The sequence below is a fragment of the Dendropsophus ebraccatus genome, chromosome 3 (genome assembly GCF_027789765.1).
Source record: "Dendropsophus ebraccatus isolate aDenEbr1 chromosome 3, aDenEbr1.pat, whole genome shotgun sequence".
Taxonomy (NCBI): domain Eukaryota; kingdom Metazoa; phylum Chordata; class Amphibia; order Anura; family Hylidae; genus Dendropsophus; species Dendropsophus ebraccatus.
This window is the reverse complement of record NC_091456.1, coordinates 174,286,751-174,305,899: the sequence shown is the minus strand read 5'-3', so window position 1 is coordinate 174,305,899 and position 19,149 is coordinate 174,286,751. Positions and strand designations below refer to the sequence as shown.

At 43.1% G+C, this 19,149-nt stretch overlaps 1 protein-coding gene across 6 annotated transcripts in view; it reads right to left on the bottom strand.

The window, feature by feature from the left end:
* Positions 1–19,149, bottom strand: part of TCF4 (transcription factor 4) — a 327,929-nt gene that overhangs the window by 15,430 nt on the left and 293,350 nt on the right. For all 6 annotated transcript variants that reach the window (XM_069963163.1, XM_069963159.1, XM_069963157.1 and 3 more), the window contains 2 exons: positions 15,983–16,059; positions 14,021–14,224 (listed from right to left, as the gene is read on the bottom strand). In XM_069963163.1, coding sequence (XP_069819264.1) covers positions 14,021–14,224; positions 15,983–16,059 — 281 coding nt within the window. The remainder of the gene's footprint in view (positions 1–14,020; positions 14,225–15,982; positions 16,060–19,149) is intronic.

Here is a 19,149-nt window from a genome sequence, read left to right as displayed (position 1 = left end):
CCATCTATAAGGGAGAGGGGACCATCTATAAGGGGGGGGAAGAGGGGGACCATCTATAAGGGAGGGGGAAAGAGGGGGGGCATCTATAAGGGAGGGGGGAGAGGGGGACCATGTATAAGGGGGGGAGGGGGACCATCTATAAGGGAGAGGGGACCATCTATAAGGGAGGGGGAGAGGGGGACCATCTATAAGGGGGGAAGAGGGGGACCATCTATAAGGGAGGGGGAAAGAGGGGGACCATCTATAAGGGGGCATCTATAAGGGAGGGGGGAGAGGGGGACCATGTATAAGGGGGGGAGGGGGACCATCTATAAGGGAGAGGGGACCATCTATAAGGGAGGGGGAGAGGGGGACCATCTATAAGGGAGAGGGGACCATCTATAAGGGGGGGGGGGAGAGGGGGACCATCTATAAGGGGGGGGGGAGAGGGGGACCATCTATAAGGGGGGGAGAGAGGGAAGAGGGGGACCATCTATAAGGGGGGGAAAGAGGGGGACCATCTATAAGGGAGGGGGGAGAGGGGGACCATCTATAAGGGGGGGGGGACCATCTATAAGGGGGGGAAGAGGGGGGCCATCTATGAGGGGGGAAGAGGGGGACCATCTCCTAAAAGATCAGCACCCTCCTCTCCTGACATCCTCTGTGCTGCTGTGACCTCTCCTAAAAGATCAGCACCCTCCTCTCCTGACATCCTCTGTGCTGCTGGGACTTCTCCTATAGGATTAGCACCCTCCTCTCCTGACATCCTCTGTGCTGCTGGGACCTCTCCTATAGGATTAGCACCCTCATCTCCTGACATCCTCTGTGCTGCTGGGACCTCTCCTATAGGATTAGCCCCCTCCTCTCCTGACATCCTCTGTGCTGCTGGGACCTCTCCTATAGGATTAGCCCCCTCCTCTCCTGACATCCTCTGTGCTGCTGGGACCTCTCCTATAAAGTCAGCCCCCTCCTCTCCTGACATCCTCTGTGCAGAAAGGGACCAAACATTATGTTTATTGGGGACAGCAGTGGGGGGGGGGGGGGGGGGGGGGGCAGTAGTGGATTATAATGTGGGCGGATTGACGGGGGGGGGGGGGGGGGGGGGGGCGTCATTCTATAGTTCGCCTCGGGCAGCTGAGAGGCTAGAATCACCCCTGCATACAGGTACTGGTTATATGCCACCCCATACATACAGGTACTGGTTATATACTGTCCCATACATACAGGTACTGGTTATATACCGTCCCATACATACAGGCACTGGTTATATACTGTCCCATACATACAGGTACTGGTTATATACTGTCCCATACATACAGGTACTGGTTATATACTGCCCCATACATACAGGTACTGGTTATATGCCGCCCCATACATACAGGTACTGGTTATATACTGTCCCTTACATACAGGTACTGGTTATATACCGCCCCATACATACAAGTACTGGTTATATACTGTCCCATACATACAGGTACTGGTTATATACTGCCCCATACATACAGGTACTGGTTATATGCCGCCCCATACATACAGGTACTGGTTATATACTGTCCCTTACATACAGGTACTGGTTATATACCGCCCCATACATACAAGTACTGGTTATATACTGTCCCATACATACAGGTACTGGTTATATACTGTCCCATACATACAGGTACTGGTTATATACTGCCCCATACATATAGGTACTGGTTATATACTGTCCCATACATACAGGTACTGGTTATATACTGCCCCATACATACAGGTACTGGTTATATGCCGCCCCATACATACAGGTACTGGTTATATACTGTCCCTTACATACAGGTACTGGTTATATACCGCCCCATACATACAAGTACTGGTTATATACTGTCCCATACATAAAGGTACTGGTTATATACTGTCCTATACATACAGGTACTGGTTATATACTGTCCCAAACATGCAGATACTGGTTACATATTGTCCCATACATTTAGATACTGGTTATCTATCTATCTATCTATCTATCTATCTATCTATCTATCATGCTGTTAGTTTGGGATATGACCCCCACACTCAGGATTAGAGACATCTATAGGTTTCCCTCCCCCCCCCCCCCCATTCCTCAGTACTATATATTCCCTGTATCCGGCTTCCCCTCTTACTATGTATATTTCCACTCTCCCTATGAAATAACAATTGCACAGCGGATGAAGAGTTCGAGATTTCCCTTTCAATTATCTTCCCAATATCTCTCCTTGTATAGGCGGGAGGGAAAGTAATTTTCTTCAATGTTTAGATGTGAAGGGGCTCCTTACAATCCATGGGTTACGGTCATACAGATCCTGCATGTAGCGCACAGATGGGCTCTTACTACAGACACAAAAGACGTCACACAATACAAAGGACAATTCTCTCATCAGGTCCCAATCTCGCTGCTTTGTCTATGTCTCAGTCCTAAAAGAAGCCCCCACAACTGATAATTGATCCCCCTTCTCTATGTCAATAGGGCTGGGCATCAGTTTATCTACTAAAGAGACTGGAGATTAATCTTATTTCTAATGAATGTGCACTTCATACCGCGGTGCAGCAGAGCTGAGTATGTCAGGTGTTCTGTAGCAAAGCTGAATAGGTCCGATGTACTAAAGCATCATATGTACTATAGAAAACCTGCGTTAGAGGTAGTAGATTTCAGAATATAAAATGATGCAGAGCTGAATATGTTACAAGACTGCTTTGTGTATTTTCAATTGAATAATTTAAAGGGACAATAGAGAAAACATAAATATTGAAATCCCCTATGAAAATATTCAACCCCGACCCTGTATTCTGTCATACCACAATCATATAAGCCAAAAGAAAAATGAAAAACCCTTAAAAATGCATCCATGTCCTTCCTTGTTAGATTTTGGATAAGCCACACCCCCTTCAGAAAGGGGCAGGGCTTAGGTTGCTTTGACTGGGAGGAGCATGCTCTGCAATAGAGTCTTGGAATATGCTTCCCCGCCCCTTGTTAACTAATCCCTGCCCCTATACAGTGTCTACAGAAGAAGGTAGCCCCATTGAGTTAAATGGTAACATAAGTTCTGCTGCATCTCTCTAGGGTTACAATCATCCACACTATTTTATTTAAATATCCAGATAAAAGTGTGCGTTGTGCAATATATTATTTAAAAAGAAAAAAAAAGCAACTATGTTCCAACAGGATAAACAGGCCGGGTTCAGCCGGGCGTATTGTTGGTCTAAATTATTCCCTATGCAGTGAAGCCTTTCATCTCCATCCTATATAATAATAGCTTCCATATGTCAAGTGGCTTTGCTATAAATAAGATCAAAAGCGAGAAAAAAAAGAAGAGATTTAATAAAAAAAATGACATTAGAAGTGGCATTAAATCTGGAGAGAGAGAGAGAGAAAAAAAAGAAGCAACACATTCATTAAAAGAAAGAAAAACAAGAAAAACCCACAAAATTCTCATAAAGTGGCAACAGCAGCGATAGAAACACACAGAGGAAAGCAGAGGACGGGCCAAGTGGGTAACGGTTCTGAAGTCCAGCAGAGGAATACAGCTTCTGATTTCATTCTGTAGAACTACACATCCCAGAATGCCCTGTGTACAGGAGAGGTCAGCTGACAGGGTTTTTTGTAGTTGTGTACTTATGTCTCCTGGCAGTTCTACAGAATCTTTTCATTGAATTGTGCTGTTCTTCTGTTATTGCTTTTGGAAATGTATGAAATTTGACAAATGGGTGTGGCCACTAACCACATCAGTATGGCCTGTCCCTACACAGTGTCGATTGGAAGCTTCTGGACCCCAATGCAGAATTTGAATGGAGGTATAAGCTAGCAAGTGCCACTTATGTCACTGGTATACTCTTATGGGGTAGAGAAGCCTTTAAAGCGCCTAAGGCACCACTGCCACCACTAAGTCCTATAGCCATGCCCCTGAGGAACATGTAAAGGGCTTAAAATTACTCATTTTATTGTGTTATAGAGATGAGTGAATTAATTCTAATAGAATCAAATTAGCTTAGATTTTACCACCATAATTTTGCAATAGCAAAACACCCCCCTATATACTCTGTAAACTGTATACGTCAGATAAAGGAATTTTCCCGGCTGGAAAAAAAATTATCTCTTATCCTGTGTATAGGGGATAACCATCTGATCATAGGGTCAGACTGCTAGAGACCCCTTGTAATTTTGAGATTGGGGACCAGAGGCTGAATGAAGTTGCTGGTCGTGCATGTGTGTTGCAACTCCATTCATTCTCTATGGGAGAATGCTGTATTCAGGAGGTCCCATAGAGAATCAATGGAGCAACAACCCACCAATTCATTTTAATAGGAGACTCAGGTGCCTGTACTTAAAGTGTCACTGTCGTTTAATTTTTTTGGGCGGAAATCAATAGTACAGGCGATTTTAAGAAACTTTGTAATTGGGTTTATTAGCTGAAAAATGCATTTTTATCATGAAAAAGCAGTTTGAAGCTCCCCCCCCCCTGTCTTCATGGTTCTCTATGGAGAGGGGAGGGGTGGAGGGAGATGAGGCACCAAAACAGGACAACAAAATGTTAATTTACAGCTACATCACCGGGCTATCTCCTCTAAAGTCAGCACTGACCTCTCTGCCTCTCTTTGCTCTCCCTCCTCCCCCCTCCCCTCTCCATAGGTTACACAGGGCTCGACTGATGGAAAAGAGTCGAGATTTCCTAATAATGAGCAGTGAATAAGAGGAGCAGGGGGGGGGGGGGGGGGGGGGGGACCTGGGGAAAGTCTTTTTGAATGCAGATAATGGCATATTTGGCTAATAAACCCAATTACAAAGTTTCTCAAAATCGCCTGGACTATTGATTTCTGAAAAAAAATAAAAAAAATAAATAAATAATAATACAACAGTGACACTTTAAGTCCTGGGGACTGCAGCAGTTGGACCCCTGTGATCAGATAGTTGGTATGCTGAGACTTGTGGTCCTCCGTGAGTGCTGCAGAATACAAAGTGGTTATGTCCCGGTCCAGTCCATGTTTCCCTCCTTTAATGGAAGTGATCTCCGCTAATCCACGATTTCTACATAACTGGATGTGAAGCTCACAGGAGGCTTCTGCAGAGGAAGTTTTCTTTGGCAGCGGCTGCGGCTGATGTGATATGAAGGGCCGGCTTCCATTGCAGATTTTTCTTCCAGGGCAGCAAAAATTATTTTTTTCTCTCCATTCCCACATGGTTAGAAGCTGCCAGTAATTGTCAGCTCCATAAGGAAGAAACAACACATAAACCTCTAAGTTGTTGCCTGCGTTTCCTCCCTGAGGTCCGCTCCTTCCTATTGAATCCGGGGATGAATTTTTTCCCATTCAGACACAAGCTATAGCTTACTCTGATAGAGGCGGCCATATTCTATATATATATATATATATATATATATATATATATATATATATATGGGAAGGGGCATTTATGGGGTATAGTGTGAGATCCCTACATACAGCAGCCCAGATCTCAGCTGCTGTATGAATTAAGCAGAGGAGGGTGAAAGAAAAGTGCTGACAGCTAATCTGACGTTAGTAGTAGTGGATAATGATAGTCCTGACCTAGACATAGACATAGTCCTGACATAGAGAGGGGTATCTAGCTCTGGAGTCTATTAAAGGGGTACTACAGCAAAAATCGTTTTCTTTCAAATCAACTAGTTTCTGCTGCTGGAAATGGTCTTTTCAGTCTGACACAGTCCTCTCTGCTGCCACCTCTGTCAGGAATTGTCCAGAGCAGGAGAGCTTTTCTATGGGGGTTTACTGCTGCTCTAGACAGTTCCTAACATGGACAGAGGTGGCAGCAGAGAGCACTGTGTCAGACTGGAAAGAAAACACCTTTTCCTGCAGGACATACAGCAGCTCATAAGTATGGGAAGACTTGAGATTTTTAAATATAAGTAAATTACAAATCTATATAACTTTCTGAAACCAGTTGATTTGAAAGAAAAATATTTTCGCTGGATAACTTAATAAAGGGGAAGATCTGTATACATTTAGGTGTCTGGTCTGGTGTCTATTTATTGGTCTGATTCTTAATAAAGGGGCCTGAATATATCTAGAGGTGTGTTATGGGGTCTGGGGTCTGAAATAACTTCAGGGTCTGATGTTAATAAATGTGGTGGTGGTGATGTGGTGGTGGTGATGTGGGGGGGGGGGGGGGGTAATGGTTTTAAGGGGCCTGATAATTATAATTGTTCTGAATATATTTAATTTAATAAATTTCATATTTTTAAAGGCATCTGATATGTGATCTTAGATTTAGGGGTCTGGTCTGGGGCAAAATATAAGTTAATGGAATCTGAATATATTTAGGGGATCAAATCTTAGGCTTGAAACTAATTTAGTGGTTTGACCTGGAGTGTGAAAAAAAATTTATAAAATAGATTACTTTAATAAAGCTATATTACTTTGCAATATAATTTAATTAATTCTTTTTTAATTCCATGTATTTCTGCTGCCCCCCCCCCCACCTACTATGTTCTAGCACTGCTGCACTATACAGTTAGGGGAAAGAGACTCCCGGGAGTACCTCTTTAAAACTGATATTAATATGGAAGTCTATTGTGAGGTCTGATATTAATACAGAGGGTATGGTCTGGAGTCTGATATCAATATTGAGGTATTCTGTGAGGTCCAATATTTAAAAAAGGGGGTCTGGTGTCTATTAATATTAGACCCCAGATCAGACCCCACAGAAGACCTCTGACATTACTAGAGGGGGTCTGATCTGGGGTCTAATATATAGGGGGACTAATCTGGGTTCTGATATTCATATGGAGGTCTTCTACGAGGTCTGATATTAAAGGGTCTGGTCTGGGGTCAGATAATATTGAGGTTTGCTCTGAGGTCTGCTATTAATATAGGTAGTCTGGTCTGGGGTTTAATATTTATATAGAGGTCTACTGTGAGGTCTGATATTAATATAGTGAGTCTGGGATAGGATTTTACTATAAAGCAGGAGTAGGGAACCTCGGCCCCCCAGATACAAAACTACAACTCCCATCATGCCTGGGCAGCCAAAGCTAAATCTTTAGCTTAGGCTGTCCATGCATGATGTAAGTTGTAGTTTAGCAACAGCTGTAGAGCCAAGGTTCCTTAACCCTGCTATAAGGAGTCTGATCTGGGGTCTGATATTAAATATTGGGTCAAATTGATCTGGGGTCAAATATTACTAAAGAGGTCTGCTGTGAGGTCTAATATTAATATGGGAGGGTCTGAGATTAAAGGGAGTGGTCACTTTATAGTAAAATTGTCTTGTGTGTAGTATAAGTAAGTGTAGTCACATTACTTAGTGACAACAGCTCCCTGTGTACCCCATAGAGCTAAATTCAGACCCCTCCCCTCCTCCAGACTGTGCTGCCCTGCTCTGTGGTGTGTCTGTCTATAATATGGCTGACATGGAGGAGCATGTGACCGTGCCCCGCCCCTCAATGTCCTCTGTAGGCATATACAGGCTCATGGCGGACATTGGGGGGCGGGGCATGGTCACATGCTCCTCCGTGTCGGCCATATTATGGACAGACTCACCACAGAGTAGGACAGCCCAGCCTGGAGAAGAGGAGACTGATTTTAGCTCTATGAGGTACACAGGAAGCTGCTGTCCGTATATACAGTGAGTACACTTACTAATACTGTACACTGAGCAATTTTACTATAAAGTGGCCAACCCCTTAAATATATAGGTCTGATATTAATGTGCGGGGGAGGGGCGGTGTCTGATCTTGAGTCTGAATTTGTTACTCTCTTTCATTGGACTGAAATTACAAGTTTAACCATCTTCACAAGAGTGGGTTGCAGTTTTATTTTTGCAGCTGAGTGTCCGGGCCTAAGGTGGGTTTACTGACACTTCTAAGGCCTATGATTTACAGACACAAGGAAATATGTTGTTGGGAGTCTGGGCTATTAAAATCACACTCCTCCCGGAACACTTGACTGTATTACAGGAGCAAAAAAATGCGCCTTTACGTAAAATTTAACTTAGAGAGTAACCAAAGTCCCAAAAAGTTTAACAAAAAAAATAACGAATTCAGCTCTGCTACATCAGATCAACGTGAATACAGCCATATCGTATGCCGCATATAGGTTACTCTGTGAAAGTTTCCCATTAAGCTGTGAAGAGTGTGCATTCCAGCCTGTTCCTGAGCACCTGCTTTACTGATGATCTCAGCTCTGCTTCTCGAGATTTAGACGTTTTCACAAAACAGCTTTTTAAACAAAAGCCAGCTGTTTCCGATCAAGGCTACAGGGGAAACAAAAAATCAGGGGAGACGGGAAGGAGGGGGTGCTCACCCAGAGACAACAATTCTTCATTAGCTTTAAGTCACTAGTCTTTTTTTTTTTTACCTTAAGTAAAGGAGTCATTAAATACAAGGAGGAAGTGAGCAATTTTAAAAAAAAAAAATTATTTTTTTTTTCTTTAAATAAAAACTTGGAAACCGGGCTGAATGCTTACTTTAGCCTCGGAATAAAATGAATCATCTTGGGAAATTGCTGGTTTTTGAAAGCAATGATCATGGCTATATGTTCATGAAATAAAATGATTCCTTAATCAACAGCTTTATGGCTTTTTATCTTAAAAAAAAAAAAAAGTTAAAAAAAGTACCGTTTGACATTTTTTTAATTATTTTTTTTTTTTTTGCAGGCAGAGCTCTGGTTAATTTACTTCATTAACTATGACACTACGTTCCGCAGGACAGGATATTCCATGACTTCATTGGACTTGGACGAGATGTACGTATTATATGTGGAAAAGTTCTCGGCAAGTGGCCACTAAAAGCAAACACGGTCTTAAAGAAAAAAAAAAATTCTGAAAAAAAGTAAGGACCTAAAGAAGATGTTATTTAATGTTGGAAGGTGTTGATAGTGTGGAACAGACCTCCACAAGCGGGAAGAGAGAGGTAACATTTTCCAGAAGGAGGCAATTTGTAAGGCATATAAATACTATATATTTCCTATAATGGCATCATTCAGATTACTACAGAGTAGGGGGGCTCCTTGCAGGTTACACCCTTAAAGGGGTTGTCCTTGCTCAGAGTATGACAGCAAAGGGTGTCTCTGGATCTGGAGGAATCATTTGAATTTGTGTCATGTAATACCACATTTTACCTGTAGTGGCCACTACAGCAGAAAGGAGCAGTTGCCTACAGAGTTGCCAGCGATCACATTTGATCACATCTGTCAGGACCTCCTCATATGGAGTCGGAGTTCTTATAGGCTATGTTCACACACCGTGAAAATGACGGCCGTTTTTATTAGATGGCCGTCATGTGGATTGTGCTGCATCACACCCTGGGTCGATGACTGGGGTTGCTTTGATACCCACAAGTGGTTTCAAACCCAACATGTGGATAAAGTCCTTGGGATTGCCAGGTCAAGGTCACTGTTGGGTCACATCATAACTCTATTTACGTAACTGTGATGCTACGTGATCCATAAAGTGTGACATTTTTGGTCACATGACCCTTGTCCTAGATCACCATCTAGCCTGAACCAAAGGTAAAATTACTCTTCCTTTGGATATGAACCGCCACCTATTCTTGAAGTGCATGATTAGAAAAACAAGGCTGGATGGTATTAGTAAAAAAAAAACAAAAAAAAAAACAGCGCCACATGTGTCCACAGGTTGTGTCAGGTATTGCAGTTGATATTACTAGGGCATAGCTGCAATTCCACAGACACAATGTACACATATTCATGTTTTTCTAATACCCTCCAACCCCCTTTAAGCCGCCAATGCAGATGTAGCAGATCTCAGTTTGTTTAGCTGTGTTTCTGGAGCATTCTGATAACTAAGTAGTAAGCTTTACCAGCAGTCCTATGTAAACAACCCTTGGTGATAAAATGATGGTGCCAAATAACAAACCAAAGTCTGCTAAATCTTCAGACTCGCAGATATCTGTCTAATGTTATGGTGTTCTAGCTGTGTCACAACACATATATAGCAGAGCTGAATGTGTCACGTGTATAAGGGCCGAGTGTCACGCATCCTATTTGATGTTCACAGGACTGTAGGTTGGTTGCATTATCTTAGCTTATGGGGATGCACCCCCCCAAAGAGTTAAATAGCAAATCCAGCTCTGCTACATGTGCGGGGAGTAGGCAATGATGCATGCAGGCAAAAGGCAGGCCGTGTGAAGTAAAGGGGGGGGGATGAGTGATGTATGTGTATATGTGTTAGTGATGTGATGTGTATCTAATGTGACGGTAGAGTGATGAAGGTCATAAGTCGGAGCCCCCCTGAAGGCAGCTTTATTTAGTAATGCGCTAAATACCGCGCAAATCCTTAACTGCGCCGTTTATTTATACGGTGAGTCATTTTCTATTGTCACCAAAGTGGAATGTATCAGGACGAGAACCAGAACTGCTGCTCACAAAAGGGGTTAAAGGGGTTCTCCGGCAATCTTTTAAATCAACTGGTATCAGAAAGTTATACAGATTTCTAATTTACTTCTATTTAAAAAATCTCAAGTCTTCCAGTACTTATCAGCTGCTGTATGTCCTGCATGAAGTGGTTTATTCTTTCCAGTCTGACACAGTGCTCTCTGCTGCCACCTCTGTCCATGTCAGGAACTGTCCAGAGCAGGAGAGGTTTTCTATGGGGATTTACTTCTGCTCTGGACAGTTCCTGACATGGACAGAGGTGGCAGCAGAGAGCACTGTGTCAGACTGGAAAGAATAAACCAATTTCTGCAGGACATACTGCAGCTGATAAGTACTGGAAGACTTTAGATTTTTAAATAGAAGCCAGCTTTACAAGGCTCCTGAATGGCCACCTGCCTAGGACTACAGCAGGGTTAATCAACCTATAATGTAGTTTGCACCAGGTTACACATCACTGTTTTACATCATTGCCGTAACAGGGCTCTCTGGAGTCCAGAGAAGTTGGGTGGTTATCCCTGAAATGGCAATCCTATTGGCAATTCTCTTCTGTTGTATTGTGTATCATCTGTTTCTGGGAAAGTTGGGTGATCACCAATTCTAGCTGTGCTGGGAACTTCCATAAGAGAGTCACTCAGCTTTACCAGGCTCCTGAATGGCCACCTGCCTAGGGCTATAGCAGGGTTATCCAACCTATAATTCTTAGGGAATCGTGAACCCACAACTGTTATCATTCTGGGAGTCTTAGTTTTTGGACAGGTTGCACATCACAGCACGGCATTCAGGAGTCTGGATAAGTTGGATGGTACCCCTGAAATGGCAGTCACATTGGTAATTCTCTCAGAAAGTTGGGTGACAACCCCTTTTGGTCGCGCTTTGGATGTCACACAGCTTTATTGGACTCCTGACTGGCAATTACAGTAATTTAACAACAATGGGGGGAGATTTATCAAACATGGTGTAAAGTGAAACTGGCTCAGTTGCCCCTAGCAACCAATCAGATTCCACCTTTCATTTTCCATAGAGTCTGTGAGGAATGAAAGGTGGAACCTGATTGGTTGCTAGGGGCAACTGAGCCAGTCTCACTTTACACCATGTTTGATAAATCTCCCACAATGCTTCCAACCTGTTGCATGCTGGGAGTTGTAGTTTTGCAGTTGATCTACAGCAGAGATAGGGAACCTTAGCTCTCCAGCAGTTGCAAAACTACAACTCCCATCATGCCTGGACAGCCAAAGCTTTAGCTTTGGCTGTCCAGGCATGATGGGAGTTGTAGTTTTGCAACAGCTGGAGAACCAAGTTCCCCATCCCTGATTTACAGCCATAGAGCACGGAATGTGGAGGAGTTGGATGGTTACCCCCATAGAAAAATTGATCACCAACCCAGCTTTCCCAAAATCGGATAAGCTGCGATTTCTTTAAAGAGCCAGTGACACGCGGAGAGCTCGTTTTCCGACCGAGCCTCCTACTGCTGGTTTATTCTCTGCAGCTGGTTACAAAGTTATAGACTGTTTCAAGTACTAAAGACAGCAATGTGGAAGAAATTACCGGAGCCTTCATGTTGCTGATCCCCCCCTCCATGATTTTCTTTACTTCACTCCAGAGTGTGTGGTGTGGAACTTATCAACCGGTCAAAGGCTAACCTTAAAACTGACTGCGCCTCCAAAAAATCCCTTTGTTCTTGCATTTCCTTTTTCCACATTTTAAGTTTTTTTTTTTTTTTTTCATGAGCCCATTGACTTTTAATGTGTTTGGTACACTGTGATAATAGGGAATTCAGCTAGAGATGTAGCAGAGCTGAGTGTGCTACTACCAGTCACTTTAAAGGGGTTATCCAGCATGGCCGTTTTCTTCCAGAGACAGCACCGCTCTTTTCTCCAGTTTGGGTGCAGGTTTTGCAACTCATTTCCATTGAAGTGAATGGAGCTTATTGGCAAACTGCACCTGACCTGGAGACAAGAGTGGTGCTGTCTCTGGAAGAAAGTGGCCATTTTCTTCTAACACTGAATAACCCATTTAATGCCGTGAATTTTGTTCTCCATTTATGTCCCATTGTTATATATGTAACATGAGGCTCCATTGTTATATTTGACCCGAACAATACTGATTAAGACTTTTTTTGCATTAAAAATGATGGAGAGGCAAGATGCAAACCGTGAAAGGAGCCCTGAATGTTGGCCAAATCCTGTTTATTAAGGGGTTAGCCAGGATTAAAAAAAAAAGTAGTTTCTTTCTTCCAAAAATAGCGCCACCCCTGTCCTCAGGTTGTCTGTGGTATTACAACTCAATTCCATTCATTTCAATGGAACTAAGCTGCAATACCGCACACAAGCTGAGGACAGGGGTGGTGCTGTTTCTTATGTTTTTTCTTTAAGCAATGCTGTGGCAGGTGGGTGTAAAAAGGTGCAATGTTGGTTCATATATTGCACGTTTTTGGTGCAATTTACAACAGAACGCTGGTGTATATTACCTAGAGACACAGCCGGGACTACAGATTTTGTGCTGATTAATATAAAGACATCTCCCTTTCACTGACAGCAACAAACTAAAACAAAAGTGGTTATCCAGGCCAAAAAAAATATATGGCCGCTTACTTCTAGAAACAGCACCTCTCCCGTCCTCAGTTTGGGTGGGGTTTTACACCTCAGTTCCATTGAAGTGAATGAAGCAGAATATTAATACCCCTCACAACTTGAGGACAGGGGTGGTGCTGTTTTTGCAAAAAAGTGCCTGCATGTTTTCTTAAACTAGATAACACTAGAGGGTATGAATCCTTTTTTCTAAGGTAATGATCACACATAGTATTGTGGTAAGTATTGGGGAGGGGGGGGGGACAGAAGTGGAACTGACTGAGAAAAACTGTAATATACTTCTGTGTTTTTAACCTACCCCAGTTTTTTGTTAAAAAGTATTGATCAATACTGATCAGCATGTCAGGCTAATAATCCAGCCATGTGTTACGCTCCCTCCTCACCTCATCTAGAATCAGACTACGCACAGGAGGTATTTGTAGTCTGTAGCCATGGAGACACATAGGTCTGCAAAGGCCTGGACAATTTCTTAAAGGTTCAGTCCACTGTTTAATGTGGGGAAATGCAGCTGGCGCCAGGTGGATGGGTTGCTGAGGCAACTGTACAATGCTCAGTGACTTTCATGTATGAGCCCTATTATTTAGAATAGGGCTTGTGCATGGAAGTGTCATACGATTTCCTTAGTGATCTGGCCCCCCGGGATGAGTTCCATGTCTCCCTTTGTTAACCTATGAAGAGCACACTGGCCCCCGTTATTTGGACCAACCCTTTCATCATTAGTGCATGGGGTCTCTGGTCTTTACCCGCATCTCCACAGAAAAAATAGATGCAGAGAAACATGCAAATTATATATGCAAAATATACTGGAGTCCTTTAAGGATCGGGAGGGTAAATGTGAGGGGAATGTGGGTCAAGGAGCAGCACTGGCTCGAAACCAAACAGGGTGTTGGTGGAAGGGTGCAGCCGAAATTCTTCCATCAGACAATAGCCATAGACATAAAATGAGTCGGCCTGAGTCATATTCCATTATGATTGTCCACCTCCTCACACTGTATCAGTTAACGCCGGGGGAGGAGGGGGTCATCTGTGCAGAATTAGGACACGGCTTTATAGAATAAACGGCTTCACCGGCTTACCATTAGGGAATGTCTGTTTGCTGACAAAAGGCCAGTTCCATATCCCGACCCCAGGCCGCCCATAGCCCCATTGTGAGATGGTCCAATTAATCCGTGCATGTCGCTGTGGCTTCCTGGCATGGCTGTTGAAGGCCCCACTGCATGGTTCCTTAATACATGAATTGCATCATCTAATCTTTCCAATCTGTCTTCAATTCGGCTTTGCTGCGGAAATAGAAGAAAATATCAGTGTGATAAACAGGGTTATAATATCCAATACAGCACTGGATATAGCAGGCTCATAGGGGACAACAGTATATAGTACAGTCAATGGTATATACACAGTGAGGGTTTGGTTGATGTGTCAGTAGCTGTCATGGGCATTTCCTGTATAGCAGTATACAGTATAGTAATGCCTGATAATACGGTATACAATTCTCTTAATGGGTTTTCTTACGGCATGTCAATACTGACACCAGTGCCGGCCTGGACCATCACCATTGATGAGAATGAATAGACCCTGCCATTGTATCGGATGGGTTGTTGGCAGATCATGAAAGCCCCCTCATAGATTTCTGTAAACTCCCCAAATTTAGGTAAGGGGACCATATGTAATATATTCTGCACACTTCTGTAAGTGGGGAATAGGTTTCGGTTGTATCTGGCATTATGCATACCGTGTTTCTCTGAAAATAAGACAAGGTCTTATATTATTTTTTTGTCTCTGAAAAGGGGGTTAGGTCTCATTTTCAGAGAAACACGCTATGCCCCTACACTGTAGCCCCCACTATACTATAGTTAGCTGCCATACTGTATGTCCCTCTGTTGTTAGGCTCCTATACTGTATGTTCACCTGTGGTTAGGCCGCCATATTGGATAGCTCCCCCCCCCCTCTGTAGTTGTTCCCCCATACAGTATACACCCCCCTCCTCCCCAGCAGTAAGGCCCTCCATACTGTATACCTCCGTCTCTGTAGATAGTCCCCATACTGTAAACCTTCCTTCCCCTCAGCAGGTAGTCCCCATACTGTATAAATCCCCCTCTGTAGTTGTTCCCCCATACTGTATACATTGCCCTCTGTAGTTGTTCCCCCATACTGAATACATTCCCCTCTTTAGTTGTTCCCCCATACTGTATACATTCCCCTCTGTCGTTGTTCCCCCATACTGTATACATTCCCCTCTGTCGTTGTTCCCCCATACTGTATACATTCCCCTCTGTCGTTGTTCCCCCATACTGTATGCATTCATCTCTGTCGTTGTTCCCCCATACTGTATACATTCCCCTCTTTAGTTGTTCCCCCATACTGTATACATTCCCCTCTGTCGTTGTTCCCCCATACTGTATACATTCCCCTCTGTAGTTGTTCCCCCATACTGTATACATTCCCCTCTGTAGTTGTTCCCCCATACTGTATACATTCCCCCTTTGCAGGTAGTCCCTATATTGTATACCTCATCCCCCTCTGCAGGTAGTCCTCATACTGTATACAGCCCCCTCTGCAGGTAGTACCCATACTGTATACCTCCCTCCCCCCTCTGTAGTTGGCCCACATACCCTCTGTCCCCCATATTCAGTGTCCCCTACTGTGCATCTTCTTACCCCTCCTGCCTCCTCTGCAGCTTGTGTTGAGTAGGTGGGGGCGGAGCAAGTCTGCCTCTGATTGGCTGATGCGAACCCCCCCCCCAGTTTTAGGGATCTGGTCAGCTGACTAACTAGGGATATTTCCAGTCTGCTCCAAAAAGCCTGGAAAAGGCTTTTATTCGGAGAAACTAGTTAGGATACAATATGGCAGCTTCTCAGTCCTGGCCCGTTATTTAGCTGAAGAGCTGTTGGAAATTTTTTGATAACTTAGCAAAAAATTTTTTATAATATCAAAAAGTACCCCCTTTTTTTCCTATTGTGGTCTTCATCCACCATACACGTGACCACTCGTAGACTTGAAAATATTAGGCTATCCTTTTAAGACAATGAGAGACTTACTAGGGAGTGTAGGGGGCCTTCATAGTTTGGAGAGGAGGAAGTCTGTCCACCATTTCTTGACCAAACAGCTGTTCCTGCTAATTAAAAGAAGAAAAAAAATAAATAAATAAGACGCCTAATTATCTACCCCGTTGCATAAGCGTCCGCTTAGTTAAAACTTTTGCAGTTATTTAGTATATATGCAAATTTTTCCGAGCACACCAGACATATGGAGACTTTCCAAACACATACTTAAGGGAAAGAGAAAGTAGTTTTTGGAGTAAAGCAGAGATGCAGTCCAGCGTGTTCCTTCAGGCTGCTTTCTATCAAAGGATTTCATTGACTCGGCAGGTAATACCTAAGAGAGACTCCAAAGCAAGAAAACAACTCAATATCCAAAAAAAAAAAAAAAAAACGCCTGCAACCGGGGATTTCAGCTTTCCAAGTCTCTGTTTCGGCATATACAATCTGTCCTGTGGTTCCAGGGAAAATATATGTAGTCATCAAGCTGACTGCACTAAATCAGTGCCGGAGCCAACGTGGGATATTGCGGATATAATAGACACTTTGTGGGTTGGTGGTAATTTTTGAAAGTATTTTTGAGTTTCTTTTTGCTTTCTTTTAGGGTATTATATTATATTTACGTCTTAAGACTTTAATGTCCATAATTATTTCCGGTAAACCTAAAAAGGCTCTTGTCTAATCCAGGGAGGAAACTTTTCTCATGAGCAGACACATTTTTGTGGTTGGCCCTTAACTCTTAAAATAGCTATCATGTTATAAATGTAAATACGGAAGGGATCTCCTAAGACTGTGGATAAAGTGTAATGCTTCCCTGGGTCAGGACTCATGGACTAAAGATGATAACTGCTCCTACATAAAGAGGTAAAATAAATAAATTTGTAACTTGACTTGTAAAAATCAGTATGAAAAAAAACTATACCCACCTTCCCCGCTCCCCCAGCACTGTCACAGACCTCTATCCCGGTGTGTAGCACTTCCTGTTTTGGCGGGTTTTACGTACAACTGCCCGCTCAACCAATCAGTGGCTGAGGCAGGACATTGCTGAGGATGTGGATTGACTGAGTGGGCAAGTGCATGTACCCACCCAGATAACAGGAGGCGGACTGAACCCTATCACATTGGCAGAAGTAGCAGAGTTTTTTTTATATTAACCTCCTCCTTTTGCCTATCCCTAGAATATCCCTTTAAGTGGCTGGTCTGGGGATTTGACTTATTGGTGGAGAATCTGGGTTCTGAATTATTTTAGGGCCTGGAATCTGGTCTCAGATACCACATAATTGTATAGACTAGACTAGGCTAGGCTAGGCTGGGTTCTGAAAAGAGGCCAGAGGGCTCCAGTACAAAATCACAGGGCCCCTCAATTATAATGCTTCATTTATAGTACTGGACTCCTTATATGAGGAAAAGAGGCTTTATAGGCCCCCAGGCTTCTTGGCCCAGGTGCAACCACACCCTCTGCACAATCTGTGGCTACTCCCCTGGTTCTCATCTAATTTCGATAATCTGGAGAAAGTGCATTTTTTGCTCATTTATACCTGCCTCTGTGTCACATGAGTTTTAAGAGCAAGTACACTTTTATTTTAGCATTTAAGGCTAGTTTCTAATTATTTGTAGGTCTTTGATTCTTTGTAAGGTACTGGTCTGGCGTCTGAATTAATCTTAGCAGTCTGGTCTGGGGTCTGAATTGATCTTAGCAGTCTGGTCTGGGGTCTGAATTGATCTTAGCAGTCTGGTCTGGGGTCTGAATTGATCTTAGCAGTCTGGTCTGGGGTCTGAATTGATCTTAGCAGTCTGGTCTGGAGTTTGAATTGATCTTAGCAGTCTGGTCTGGAGTTTGAATTGATCTTAGCAGTCTGGTCTGGGGTCTGAAATGATCTTAGCAGTCTGGTCTGGGGTCTGAATTGATCTTAGTTGTCTTAGCTGGGGTCTCAATTGATCTTAGAAGTTTGGCTGGGGTCTGCATTGATTTTAGCAGTCTGGGGTCTGAAATAATCTTAGCAGTCTGGTCTGGGGTCTGAAGTGATCTTAGCAGTCTGGTCTGGGGTCTGAAGTGATCTTAGCAGTCTGGTCTGGGGTCTGCATTGATCTTAGTGGTCTGGGGTCTGAAGTGATCTTAGCAGTCTGGTCTGGGGTCTGAATTGATCTTAGTGGTCTGGGGTCTGAAGTGATCTTAGCAGTCTGGTCTGGGCTCTGCATTTATCTTAGTGGTCTGGTGGGGTCTGAATTGATCTTAGCAGTCTGATCTTGGGTCTGAATTCATCTTAGAAGTTTGGTCTGGGGTATGAATTGATCTTAGCAGTCTGGTCGGGGTCTGATTAACTGTAGGGTCTGATCTTGGGTTTAAATTACTTGTTTATTAAAACATGATTTAAAAAGAGCAATAGAGGCAATAGAGGTGAAATTAGGGGTGGACCAAATAATTTAAAGGGGCCACGCATTATAAAACATCAGCAAATAACAATTAATTTAAAAAGCCTGATGGACGGGGAAGGATTTTCAGTTTTATCTCATTTTCTAGATGATTCAATTCCTTGTACTATATATATATATATATATATATATATATAATTTTTTTTTTTTTTTTTTTTTTTTTATACAGTATGCATAACAGTAAATTCATTGAATACCCGGTTCAGCATTTTCCCATTGGAAGTAGCCGTAAAAACGATTGACACATTTCACACAGTGGACATGGACGGGTAGACAATTAGCAGGAGACAAGGAATTATAATGAGCTGGGAACTCGTCTTGAGGGTGACATCTCCTTATTCCTATAGCAGTGATGAAGCAATAGGTTATGGGAACCTGCACTGCCATCTGTGCTGCTTACACTAAAGTCTGCTCCAGTAGTGTAACAATAGTAAACGCAGACATAACACCTAGCTGAAGTGTTTCAATAATACATATGCTCCAAATTCCTGCCCATGCACAATGTTCATTGTAGCATATGTGCCAGCGAAAGTGTCCAATCCCTTCTCCAGAGCCTCAGTCACACAGTCAGGCGGCTAATGCATGGATCATATGCAGCACAACGTGTTACTATTATCAGCTTTATGTTGTTTTCAGACAGTTGTGGGGGACATATACAGTGCGCTATGACGCAAAAGTGAAAAAATTATAAAGCATGACTGTTTTTTAATAGTTTTTGTTTTTTATGTCATCAT